Below are 14104 nucleotides of genomic sequence, written 5' to 3'. Positions count from 1 at the left end.
TACTGAGCATGACGTCACATGGTATGGAATGTCCCTTTGGCCAGTTTGGCTGTGCCCCCTCCCAGCTTCTTGCGCACCTGCAGCCTTCTCAGTCGGTAGGGCATGGGAAGCTGCAAAGTCCTTGACTAGTGTAAGCACTGCTTAGCAACAACTAAAACATCAGTGTGTTATCAGCATTTTTCTCATCCTAAATCCAAAACACAGCACTGTACCAGCTCCTAGGAAGGAAATTAACTCTATCCCTGCCGAAACCAGAACATCATTTAATAAAACATTCACCATCACATTGGGCAGCGATTAGAAGTTGTTGTACATTACACCAGAAGAATGTATTGTTCTAACTTAATAGGGGGCTGTCCAGGAGACAAAAAAACCAAGCTGGAAACAACAGAATAGGTTTTGATAAACAGTCTGGGAGCAATTATAAAGCAATAGAGTATCCATAAAATTGATATCCTATTTCCAACCCCAGGCTAGGTACAGACCTTAATTTTTTTTTCCAGTGCTGGGAGCTAACCAATTACAGCTAAAAGATGACCAGAGAGCAAAACAGTCTCTGGAAGAGTGGGCGAGTCAGGAGGACAAAGGCAATTTTACATGAGCAAAGCAGGAAGGAGGAAATATGACCAGCTGAAGACAAAGGACTGTGTCAGCCACGCTCTGTGGTGGGTTCTGCAGGCTGCCAGACCTATGGGACTTCTGCATGGAACATTTTGTGAGGTGTGAATACAGACTTTAAAGAGGGAAATACTTTCCTTCTAAATAAACAACGCATCATTTTAAGAAGATCAGCTGGGGGGCAAGAGGGGTGCTCACTAATATTATTGCTTCCAGGTAAAAGATCTATCCCTAAGACAAGCCAGGGGAGGTAATCACAGCCGGTCCCAGGTAGAACACTGCCCAAAAGGCTGGCCTTTAAGTTGGAAAAAAATGGAAGGAATCCATCTTAAGAAAGGCTTAAGATCAGCATCGTTGACCTGGAGGGGAGATATCTGATGCTATCAGGAGTCTTCTCTCCCAAATGTGCTGGAGATAGTGCTTTGAAATATATACCAAAACCAACTGTTGGTACTGCATTGATTAACTTATTTTAAAAGCATACCAACATTGGCAGGATGTAAAACTACTAAGTTTTATCCTGGGCAGTCTGCGATTTTTCAGGTGATACCTCCCATGTAAAAGTTGCTATTATTTCTATCTTTTATAGTCATGGCAAGGCAGTGTATTTCTTCTGGTTCACTCCATTTTGCAATATGTCCAACATAGCTAGCTCTCATTCGTCCTCTATCCAGTCTTCCTCTGTCATTGCTTGACAGTACATCAAAGTGCTCAAATTCAGTCATTCACTGACTGTAATGTAATGCATTTGGTATTATATGCTGCCTTTCAAGCAGAAGCGAGATCTTCCTAAGTTCATTTTTCTGAACAATTTGTGCTTTTGGATATCCAGCTGTTCTTCAACGCTCTCCTCCAACAGCTTGATCCAAAACATTCCAGTTCATCTCTCACTGTGTTCAGTGTCTAGCTTTCATATCCCTCCTCCCTATGCACCATACAACCACTGAAATGTGAAATAAATGTTTAAGTTTAAACACTCCAACAAGGGGCACTTCTGGACACATTTCGGTCAGTATTATGGGGCTCATGCCAAAGGATGTTGTATGTTAGCCGAGTAATGCAGTGTATTTTTTCCAACTGCTTCAACCACTACCCAACTACGTGACATCCTGAATGATTCCTTTAAAATATACAATGAAAGAATTTAATATGAAAATAAAAAAGCAGGAACAAACTAATCTTAATTACATACAATCAGAGGCCAACCAAACAGTATGAGATGTCTGTAGTTTGGGCCAGTTAAGACCTTAATTTTTTATGCATTATTCTTTCTTTTGTTTAGGATATACATCCAGGTAACGCTTACATTTTTTGCCATCTACAGAGCCCTAAGGTCCCTTAATGCAGCTTTCATCTTCTTTTCTTGATACATGCCATCAAACTATGCTTCCAAAAAGAGTTGTCATTAGGAAGGGAGCCCCAAGGCACCACATTACACAGTTGCCTGGTTCATATCAATGTGAATTGGGAAAAATAATCAGCCACTTTTAAATACAGCTTTAAAATCATGCAGTTGAACTTACCTATACTATTTACATGAAGTATCCTGTAGTCATTCCATGCAGTAGTAAAATTTACCCCAATTTTTCTATAATGCAGTAACAACTGGAGATACACAATAGCATCAGGTCTTTCTCCCTTCAAAGAGGTTTTAGAAAGCAGTAAAGCCCTCCTAGCATAAACCGTACTTTAGACCTCTAGAAAGTCTGTAACAGTTTCAGATTTGGCACAAACTATAGATGTATTCTGTTACTCTTCTTGCTTTTCCCCTTATTGGACTCCTGTTGTTCTTTTTCTTCAGAAATGATTTTTTTATTTTTTATTTTTTTCTGTCTTGCAACACTGATACTCTCTCCATTCCCTCACTCATCAGTTATTTGCTGAATGGTTTAGAGGAAGATCCATACTGAGACAGGCTAGTCACAGCAGCAGAGGCAAGAAGCCAGTCCCTACTCCTGCATACCTGTGTACCTGTGAATGAGTCTCACTGCCAACTGTGTTACATACCACAGCGCATGCAGGGAGCAAAGAGACATTCTTCCAAGAGCACACGCTCTAGCAAGTCTGTGTCTAGGAGTAAGCATGAACTTGTGGCTTTCACTATCGATATTCATCGTTTCTACCAGAACCAATCTATTCTGCTACTCCTTGCAAGGTCTTTCCACACTTGAAGATTGGCACTGATAGAAGCATAGGAGATATTCTTTCCTGCTTTGGGGAAAACAGATTACCAGACAGTATAAAGGAACCCATCCAGCAGCCCTCCAAGCTACTTTGCACACCATGTTTTCTTTGTTTTGTCCTCCCCTGAAACACAAATTATCAGTAAGCGCTGGAGGAAAGATCCAGGACTTGATGGACCAGTTGGTTGATCTGAAACAGCAAATACTCTATTCCTCACATAAATAACGAGCTGCTTCTTCCTCTTCCACCTCTGTCTTATCTATCCTTGAGTGTTTGTAGTCCTCAATGAACATCCGACCTTTGACTGTATGACTGTACAACGTGAGGTTTTTTTACTATGCTTATTACTTTCAAACCACAAAACACAATTTAGAAGCCACTGGAGTATTTCCTGTTTCAATCATACTCATGTCCACACTCTGAAGAGATGTTGGCATCATTTTAAGAGCTTTTCCATTACTAATTTTCATTTCATTCTCAAAGATGTGCACTGACAGTCTTAGTTCCTTGCATACACAAAGTAAGTAACCTCAAAAACACAGGCAGCAGAGCTATTTTATGCAGCTTACAATGAAAAGCACTATATGCTGATATAGCACCATAGTTCTAAGAGATCCTAAAGCATTCAAGCTCACATTTAGATAGCCTCAATCTCACTTGTGACCTTCTTTTGCGCTGGTTTAGACAGTGTCGCACTCAGCTGCTGGACTACACCTGTGGAGGCCACTCCCTCTCTCTACTGAGAAAGCAGGCTGTCTAAAGACAATGCTGCATGGGTTTAAAACATCAGTTAAATACAGGCAATTCTGAATGGAAGTTGGTCTTCCAGCGATGCAACAGGAGTTTCTGCAGTTTGGCTGAGAAACTCAGCTAGTATGCGATCACCAGAAAGTATTATCGTAGCTTTAATTTTTGCACAGAACAGACCAATTCATTGTTTTGAAAGGTCATGACAGTAAATCACAAGGAATTCAATTTATCTCTGTCGGATGGATGAAGGACTGAGTCAAACATAGAACAGTGGAAACCTCTGGCTCCAAGAAGTCTGTGCTGGTTGAAACCTGCTCTTAGGCAGCCAAACCATCCTTTCAGCTATACATTATTACAGCTTGTGATTTTCAACTGATATTTTTCCCCAGCTGTGCTATTGCAGCAAATTGTGTTATATGTGAGCATCAAAAGATTGGTCAAATACATGAAGAATTTGTTTGTTTTTAACCAGGAAGTTTACCAAATATAATATTATTTGTGATACAGACAGACATCATCATAGTTGTCTCACACTCATTTCTCCACGTGTAAAGTGACATACGAAAAAGTACAGGGAGATATATGGGAGAAGACATCATCAGCACAATACAGAAAGACAAATGCTAGAAAAGCAAACAAGCACAAGGATTAGTTTTAAAAACAGAAAATCAAAAGAATACCCCGAGCCTTACATGTTTTAGCTTCACAGTACAACCAGGAACAGAGTGACACACGAGTAGCACATCTGATTTAACAGGCTCCTTGTGTATAACTGAGAACAAGAGAGCTAATGAGCAGATCATTCCTGACTGGATGTATTGCATCATGCAATAACTCTTACCTAAAGCTTTCCGGGTATTCAGCAACAGCCATGTTGATAACATCCAGTGCATGCTGATAGTGCTTCTGAGCTGAAAAGAGGAGGGCCAGTAGATGAAGTGAATTCATGTCATCTTTGCACAGTTGCAGTGCTTCTTGAAGATGTTCTATAGCATCAGAGATCTGGGAAGAGATGGGGTAGAAATAAAAAGAGAACACATTTCTCCTTCAGTCCTACATTATATCCCAAAGGTTAAGAACAAATACAAGTCATTAGAAATTCTGAAGAAATCCTACTTAGGCACCTATGAGAAAGACTTCTACTATCTGAACAGTTTGACAAAATTAACAGACTGTACTGCTTGAAAAAAACCCACACATTCTAGAGAAAAGAGTCTGCAGCATTACTAAATCATTTCTTATAAACAGGAGCAGCAGACCTGATCCAATCAATCCCCTCTTACTTTGGCACAGTGCTTCTATGCTGTAAACAGATCCACTACAGAGGCCCAATTCTCAACTCCATTTTCTAGGATGAGTGGCTGGCTCTTCACCTGGGGGAGAGCATTACACAACTCTGCTGCATTTTGTCTTTTGTGATGGCTGTACAAGGCCTTTCATGATCTGGATCAAGAACATAAAAATTAAGTTTGAATGTTCAAGGGTAAAAGAGTCAAGATTCAAAATGCTGTCAGAAAAAGAAGTATCTTTGCAAGCAGTGATGTGAAGAGCAGTCCTGACAGTCACAGCAGCAGCATGTCACTAGAATGAAGTCTCACTTGGTAGAAAACTTAACATCTATAATGAATAGAAGTATATCACATGCTCTTTGTGATCCAATACCCTATTTTAGGCTATCTGTTCAAAAGGGAACTTCTTAGTACCTTTTCTTTCCTTTGGCTACCAATAAGTTTTATGTGGAGGGTTTTCTTTAAGATTCTCTAGTGTCTGAAATTGCTGTTACTTAAATGATTCCAGATCTGTGTCTGGCCCTGGAAGCCTGAAGAAAACAAAACAGAAAAATGTATACATTTCTTTTCCTCATATATACCTTCCCTCTCCTTCCCTTAAGGGATGGAGAACATAGCTCCTTTCCTACTACAAGAACTTCCCACCTAGCAAAGCTCTGCAGACATTCTCCTGCCTTGGCATACCACCAGTGTCGAATTCCCACCACCTCCACAGATCACTCAGGAAAACAGGTAGCACATAACTAAGGAAAGGAACAATTACACTGCCTGCAGTTACAACAGAGGTTGCTGATTATCTAGATCCCAGGTATACTTCTGGGAGCGTGGTGCGGATTCTGTTCATGGGACAACTTCATCCTATGTCCAAGCGACATTTCATTCTCACTGTGCATATGCAAGCCAAAATACTTAACTACTCTATTACTGGTGACTCCATGCAAGTCTGGAGATCAGCGTGACTGCTCCACAGACGTAACCCCAAACTGGCATCTGGCCCACAGCTTCAAAACTGCTGAACATCCTGGCTTAGATTCAGGTTGGGATATTTGACTGAGTGCTCAGCTTTAATGAATTACTGCTTGTCAGTGGAGCTACTTTAACCACGTGTTGTTATAGCCTACTGCAATGGTAAACACATTGGCTTAAATCACCAGTGTTCCCTCAGCAGCTTGCTAGGACATATTTTCTTATAATGTAAAAACACTAGCAATGACAAGACAACTTGGAACCAGGACAACAGGCATGAGACTGCAGTGGGCCCAGATCTGCCCGTCCACAAAGTTCTTCAGTACCTATACCAGACGTATATAAATTTGACTTGCCAAAACAAAGCTGCTATCAAGACTCTTCTTGCACTCAGGACTAAGAACACCTCTTATTTTTTCTATTCCTCTGTCTCAGACCTGCACAAGTAGTCATAAAGAAATTCCAAGTCTGGGGAAAAATAAGTTCATTAGAAGAAAAAGAAAATCTGTAAACCAAACTGGAGGGGGCTTTGAGCAACCTGTTCCAGCTGACCCTGCTTTGAGCAGGGATTGACCTAAGTGATCTCCAGAGGTCCCCTCCAAACTCAACTATTCTATGATTCTATTCAAAGACTTGGGAAGGTGATCCTAATTTGCTAGTATGAATCAGACAAAGAATAATACTTGCAACTAGTGTCTTTACTGAGGGATTTCAAAATTGTAAGGATACTTGACCTTACTTGCACGTGAACGTGCAAACTAAGTCACTGAGACTTTGCTTTATATGTGCAAATGTCCGACAATCACACAATACCCCTAACAGAGGCCATCTATCAAAGAAGCTCTCTGACTCTGTTGCAACATACACAAAATAAAGCAGCACAAAAGTCAGTTGTGGTCGTTCCTGCAAACCTGTGCCTGCTGAACAGGCAGTCACATACTGTTGTAATAGACGTAATCTAAACTAATTTTCCCCTGTTCTGTAGCATAGGGCTTGCAATGATTACACCTCATTTCAGTGCTTCCCTCTACTACCATCAGTCACAGACAATGGCTGTTTTTGGAAGTTAATCATGCTTCCTTGACACCTGATTGTTTAATTTGAGCCCAAAAAGATTCCTTAGTGCTGTAACACCATTAGTAGCCTATGCAGCACTGCTGCAGAATTAGAAACAGTGGACAAAACACAGATAAGAAAAAATACCCTTTAATAATATGAAGAGACTCTATTCCTTTATGGGAAGCATTATACAAAACAACCACCTGCAACAGACCAGGTGCAACAAAATACAAACTAAGTTTCTAGAACAATAAAAGCAAGATATTTGGCAGCAGTCAACACAAACTGCTTTTGAAAAGCAGAGATCATCAATCTATTGACAGATGCCACAGCTTATTTATTTAAGTAACTATGCAATATGAGAAAGATGGAAGCTGGCAGCCCAGATGGCACCCTGAAACTTTAGGGCTGTATCAGAGGCAGGCTGCCAGTTTAAATTCCCTACAAGTGTTGCGCTTTAAAGTAATCTCATTTCAGCCAGACTGCAAGTCCAAGTAGGGCCTGCAATTAGAAGATGCTACCCTTCTCTGATTCATCTTTCTGTTAATAAATGTACCACACGTGATCTGAATATACCTGTGTGCCATGCAGAACACACTGACTATGGAAGCAAAGATACTGCAGTAAGCCAGAAATAGCATCTTGCAGCACTACCAAGATAATGCCACAATATGGATTGTTTAGGCTGCCTCTTATATAATATGATTTATTTCCATAATGCTATATGCTTCCTTAAAAACAATGCTGGGATGTTTCAATTGTAGGTATAAAAAGGAAAACAGTATGAGTGTTAAAAATAATTCCCAACAGTAGAATGCACTTGTGTATTCAGAATGATAAATGAAACAGGATCTCATAAGAGGAGTTTTCAGGCCTTATAATTTCATATCAGTTGTGAGTTACAGTTGATTAACCATTAAAACTATCCTCTCCATCTCTTTTTATAGCATGGGGATTATAGAGTGGAGAAAGCCTTATTGACTGGCAAGAGCTTCCATTGAAAACAGACTTGCTACAGTCCACCAGAACTTCAGGAAAGCAGGCGCAGACATATCTGTGAGTTAAGTTATTACTTAATTCTTACTACAAGCTGGTTTTGATCACCAGAAGAATCTAGGCCAGGACCTAGACAGAAGAGCAGCATGTTGCTGTTCAGCAGAGGAGGCACTAGCTGGTCTGGGAGAAACACAGACCAGAACTACCCACATCCAGCAGTCGCTGAAAGAAGGGCCTCTCAGTACCTACTAAAACAGAGCTCCCCTCCTGGGGCAAAGAAAAGACAGCAGTCTCACCTTCTTGAAACTGGAATAAAAACTGTGGAGAAAACAGCTGAAATATTTTCTCTGGTGTCTTAACCAATGTTTATCTTATTTTTACATCCAGACACTCCAGAAGGCGGTAGGTGTTTTTTGGATATTGCCACTTGAAACTTCAGGTCTGTTGGCAGCCCACAGATGAAATTGATAAGTGAGACCTCTAATTCTCAGCTGCTGGCTCCTGGCTGTCTTTCCCTTCCTATTTTCATGCAAAGAAAGGTCAAATCAAATCAAGTATTAAAATGGTATGAAACCCCCATATGTTGTTTTTATGTATCTGATACCAATTTACATGGCATTCAAGGTCAAAAACAACACCACTACCCAAAACAAGAAGGGAACCAGCACTTAAAATTAAGAAGAATGCTGACTCTCTAGAGTAATTTCCATAGAAACTGGCCTGCTAAAAAACAAGGCAAAGCATTAAAATCAGTGAGCTTTAAAATGTTCATTCTACCTTGTTTTTGCTGATCCAAATGCTGTTACCACAGAAACAGTAGAAGCAGCCAAACCAGCCACCGGGAGTTGGGAGTTACAAGTCTCATTTGTTGACCAGCTCGTCCGGCTGCCAGCCAGGTGCTGCAGGTGGAGATAACTACTACAGCAAATACTGACCTTGGCCTCATGGCACTTGAACTTTGGGGGAAAACCAGATTGAGACCCTCCTTACAGAAGAGGGTATTCTACTCTGTATTTTGCTGAAAAATCCACCCTAAAACACCGTGGGGCTGACCTAGACCCTCCAGGAGTCACTGGAGTCCTCCCAGTGACTCCGGTGGTCTTTAAGACAAAGAGCCACACACACACACACAAGCACGAAGCACATCACTGTCATCTTTCATTTTGGTTGCTGGTGGTTTTCAACCGCCCACTCTGAGAAAACCTTTTATAACCATTCCTCTTCTTGTCATGTCCTTATCGTGTGTCAGAGGGAAGCTTATGCTTTTCCATTTCCCCTCTCCCTTGCCCAGTGCTGACAGAGACGAGTGCTATTGAAAATATTTTACAGAGTCTTCCAAGGAAGATGAATTGCTCCAACTTTGCTTGGCACTCTACCGGTCAGCTGCCTCTCTTGCTTTGTTCCATGAAAATGTTCTCTTATCTATGCAAGCTGATACCTAGCTTTTTCAGTGTTGGGTAAGGTTACCTCATTTATTGACCTTGACTATGGAAACAGAAAGGCCTATTTGTTGAGAATAACATTCAGGTACCTATTATAACCTACTGCGGAGGAATGTCCTGATTTGTTGGTACTTCAGCATCACCTGATGAAAGCCCTAACTGTGACGTTCAATAGTTAATGCAATCTATCAAAAAAAGGTATCATTTCTCTTTCAGTTAATCAGAAAGAGAATATATTAGATACTTTAAATAATTAAGGATATTAAAAATGCATTACCAAATGTTTATCATTAACTAAACTGGCAAAAGAAGAGTAGGATATTTTACAGCAGTCTAAAAATAAAGATGTCTCAGGTATCTCCTCTCTCTCCAAGCATGCGTTAAAGATTTATGTCTCACTAGATGGAGAAGAGCAAGAGCAGCATCACAGGGGTCAGGCTGACACTACATAACACACTTAGATCACACATCTATGGTAGCAGGGGTGACCGGCAGAACATCAAGGATGAAAATACACAGGTGAGGTAGACAAAAGAGAAAGTGAACACGAGGACAAGAGACTGAATGGAAAGAACAGGAGGGAAGGGAAATGATGAAATGAGAAATACAAAAAACAGCGTAAAGACAGGTTACAACTGGAGAAAAAGAAAGGGTAATGAGTTAAAATGCAGTGGACCAGTAACAGTGAAAACAACAAAGAACCAATGATCACAAAAATCTTGATTTTATTTTTAAGGATAGCAGCTGTAAAGCTGTAATGCTTTTACTCGTGGCAAGAAGCAGAAGAGGCAGCAGATCAGACAACCTCCCTAAGAGGCAAAAGCTGTGAGAGAAAGAAGGGTAGCTGGATATTTTTTAATGAAAGACCCTGAGCAAACTGCATCATAAAGCAGCCAGTAGGCAGATGAGAAAGTTAAATAAGCCATTTTAATTATCCTTTCTTATTGCAGGCTTCCTCACAACACACTGCTCTCATTATGAAAGGGTTACAAAAGTGACATTATCAAGAGTGTGCTCTCTCGGAACAATTAGTTTAACCTAATGAACACACAGTTCCCCTAATTAGCTCAGGAAAGTAAGAAAGATCCAACTGTTTGACTCTGTAGTGTAGACTAAGGAGAGAAAACTGCAGCAAGCAGAAAGCCTGCCAAAGAAGGAAACTATGATGATGAAATTTCAAATGTAGCTAGAGAAGCATTTAAAAAATAGGGGCTGTTCCAATAAAGACTTTGGCTTTTAAACAGAAGGGACAGAGAAATAAAACACATCGCAATTATAAAAAGAAGGGACAGAAAAATAAAGCACAGCCCAAATGTTTTTCTGAAAGGCAGTACAGTGTATTTTCTGATCAACTTAATTTTTATGAGTTAACACCTGCAGCGGCATTCAAATGCCAACTAATCCCACTCACTGCAGAGCTCCAGCACCCGTCAAAGCCTAATGCCGAATGTGCCCAAGTATGGAATAAACCAATCCCCAGCACAGAGAGCATGCGATCTGGCATGATACAGAACCGAGCAGTAATGAGAGAGCCTTTGGAGTGGCCTGCAGCAGGACACGGCATGATACCCAGGGAACAAGAATAAACACACCTCGCTCGCCCCACCCAGACAAAGTTGCTCCAAGTGGGAACAGCACTGCTCACGAGTTAGAGCTGAATGCATGTCCTAGGGAAGGTCATTCCATGTGCTACAGAATTACTATTTAAAAAAAATAATAAAAAATATCTTACACAAACATTCTGATTGTTATCGATTACAATGTAGGAAGGGACCCTGTTTAGCAAGTCTGGGTTTTGTTCAACTGGACTGTCCTTCTCCCACCCTCTCATGACTCAGTGGTCGCCAATTATTGCACATACCTGTCTGACAAGAGCCAGCTGCAGTGATAGGTAGAGGATGATTTGGTGATCTTCCGGGGCCAAGTCACGTGCTCTTTAAGGATGACCAAACAATACAAAAAGAAAAGTGACTGTTAGATTGTACTTTGCAGAACTCCTTTGCCATGAGTCACACACAAGACACACAGCACAGAACAAAACCCAGTCCTCTCCTACAGAAAACTAGTCCAGTAACGGGGGAACACACCGAAACTAGACAAAAAGCACATCAATGCTGGCCTCACAGAAACAAGTATGAGAAACACAACTGCCAGGGTGTTATACAGCTTACATGTTTCTTCATTAAATGCCACTTAATGTTTTGGAACTTGGATAACTCATATGGAGAAAGTAGTTCTTAACTTATGACAAACCCATTAAAGCATTATTTTAAGTAATTTAGGTGAGGGAGATAGTTGTCTAACTTGTTCCTCTATTGCCACTTTTCAAACAGTAGACCAGGGTTAGGTTAGCACTGAAAAAGTAATAATTGTTTCTGCTATTATTGTGACTATGAGCATGTAGAGGACTAAAGATCAGGAGCCCATGATGTGAGCTGGTGCTCAAACACAGAAAACATCCTCCACCCTGCAGCTTCTAGTCTAATCTAGACTCCTAATTTGGAAAGGGAAGACACTGAGGGAGGAATGAGGATTTGATGGCAGGAGCTGAGCCTGGACCAAAACCAAGGCCCTTACTTCTCAAGCTTGGACCTCTTAGGTATTACCTTCTAGTCCACAGCAGGCAACAGCGTGCACTGCAGTGATCCCTTGGCTAGTGAAGGCTGCAGTGTCTCCAGAACCAGATGTGGATGCCCTTCACACAGCCTTATGCAAGGCAGGGAACCAGGATGGACAACCAAGACAGAACTGTTCCTCTCAGACTATGCTAAGCATGAAACTGCAGTCTGAGCTTACTAGCCTGTGGAGAAGCCATTAACCAAGGCAACGTGAAGACAGAGGTTTGGGAACCTAACCTAGGAGCAAAGTGGGGCACTGGCTCATGCCACACTGGCAGCCCAACCCAGGGACCAGTGGATTATCCCCTTGCTGACCCACAGAGCTCACTCCTAGCTCTGCAGCACAGGGAAGTCATTTCACATGGGAGAGATGGGGAAGAGGAAGGTCCCTCATAACCAACTGACGTTCCTGACCTCTTTCTGGGCTGCATTCCAGGACACCAGGGAAGCCTGCACCTGCATTGCCCTACCCAAAGTGAGCACGATTAACGTCCTTATGAGGGAGAAACAACAGGCTGACAAGGCTGGTGGTTAAAAACCTTGCAAAAGTATTCATTTGCTAATAATAAACAAACAAATAAACAAACAAAAATCAAAGAATTACTTCAGGAAACAAACCACACACCATTTTAATGGCAGCCACCTCTCAAATGCTGTCTTGGCCTGTGAGCAAGAAGCTGTTGGAGTTGACTTTTATAACTAATGGCTCTAGAACTAATTAATTTAATATGGATGGAATGTGTCCTGTAACTCTGCAAGTCAAGGTAGCACTCAAGGATTCTGAAGCAATGCTGAAGACATTAAGGTGCAATTAGTACAGGCAAGTCACTAATTTCTCCCCGCACTTTAAAAAAAAAAAAGAACAAACAACAAAAAGAACCCCCAAACTCAAACAACAACAACAACAAGACTGCGCAAGATAGAATCCAGCTTTGCCCTAAGCTGTTGGAGCAGGGTGAGCCACCTCTTTAGCAAGCAGCTCCTGTGAAACCTTCAGTAGCCTCTCCAACAATAAATAACAGGGCAAAGTTCACATGGATGTATGGGAGAAGAGATTAACAGTGTTTTTGGAAAGAAACAAAAGGGTTGTGACTTTACTGTTCAGTTTCCTCAAAAGGTATTAGAAAAATATTTGACCCAATCCTCCAGCTGAAAAGGCCACTTATAAAGATGGCTGCAGGCCAAACCATGGCCTGAGAGATCATACATGTACTTTAAAAACAGATGGAAAAACAAGGAAGAGAAAAAAAAGAAAGAAGAACTCAGGCATTTAGGAAGACACCAGTAACCAGCTCACTATCACAACATCCCTGTTGGCTGAAGTTTGAGTACCTAATGTTTGGGTAGAAGCTTGTCTGCTTCCTAGCTCGAGTTAGATACCATGAAAACAAGCCACAGCCAGTGCGAAAGGTCAAAGGATAAAAATAAATGCAGTTTAAAAAAGCACTGCAGCACTGCAATTACATCAAAATTGGGCAGTAGTGAAGTATTACATTGGAGTCCAGGAACTAGTGCGACCCAAAGTATACTCCTGATCTAAAAAGTGACCGAGTAAATGGCTTTTTAAAATTTTATCTTTCAGATCTCCATAGGGTAAATATACAGAATGACATCTGTGGTTTCAGCTTACTACATGCTCTTGCAACCACTGCAAAACCAGTGGAAGACAAACATGCTGGACTCCTCCTTCATCAGCATCAGAAAAACAGCTAAGATCCAGTAACATGTTCAACCTGCTACATCTGTACTTTGAGATACCACTTTTGTAATGTATTTATGACCACACCAAACCAGAATTAGATACTTCAGCCCAAGACTTAGACCATGTAAGTTTCCATTTAGTTGCTATCCAAAGTGTGTAGGCATCTACATTTACAATGCTAACTGCTCAAACACCACCTAGTGTATTTTGGGTGGTGTAACTTAGTCGTAACAGGGTCAGGAAGCTCACACCTCACCTCTCTACCACAACAGAACTGACAAAAAGGGTTTTTAATCCAAGCAGTTTTACTTGAGGTAACAGTAGTTGCAGAGGAGTTTAATTCACAGATAGTTTCAGGGCAGAGCCATTGGATCAGCACAAAGGAACTCCAGCCAGTAAGACAGCTTCATCAGAGGCCCAACTTAAATGCCTCTATGCAAACGCACGTAGCATGGGGAATAAACAAGAGGGTTCGAGACG

At 41.2% G+C, this 14104-nt stretch overlaps 1 protein-coding gene across 1 annotated transcript in view; it reads right to left on the bottom strand.

Annotated features, from left to right (window-relative positions):
- TTC7A (tetratricopeptide repeat domain 7A) overlaps nucleotides 1-14104 on the bottom strand; it is a 186007-nt gene that overhangs the window by 88538 nt on the left and 83365 nt on the right. The window contains exons 15-16 of the mRNA XM_019473938.1: nucleotides 11166-11238; nucleotides 4394-4554 (exon numbers count right to left, since the gene is read on the bottom strand). Of these exons, the coding sequence (XP_019329483.1) occupies nucleotides 4394-4554; nucleotides 11166-11238 (234 nt within the window). The remainder of the gene's footprint in view (nucleotides 1-4393; nucleotides 4555-11165; nucleotides 11239-14104) is intronic.

The sequence above is a fragment of the Aptenodytes forsteri genome, unplaced genomic scaffold (genome assembly GCF_000699145.1).
Source record: "Aptenodytes forsteri isolate BGI_AS27 unplaced genomic scaffold, ASM69914v1 Scaffold584, whole genome shotgun sequence".
Classification (NCBI taxonomy): domain Eukaryota; kingdom Metazoa; phylum Chordata; class Aves; order Sphenisciformes; family Spheniscidae; genus Aptenodytes; species Aptenodytes forsteri.
Note: the sequence above shows the minus strand (reverse complement) of the source record. Positions and strands in the feature narration are given on the sequence as shown.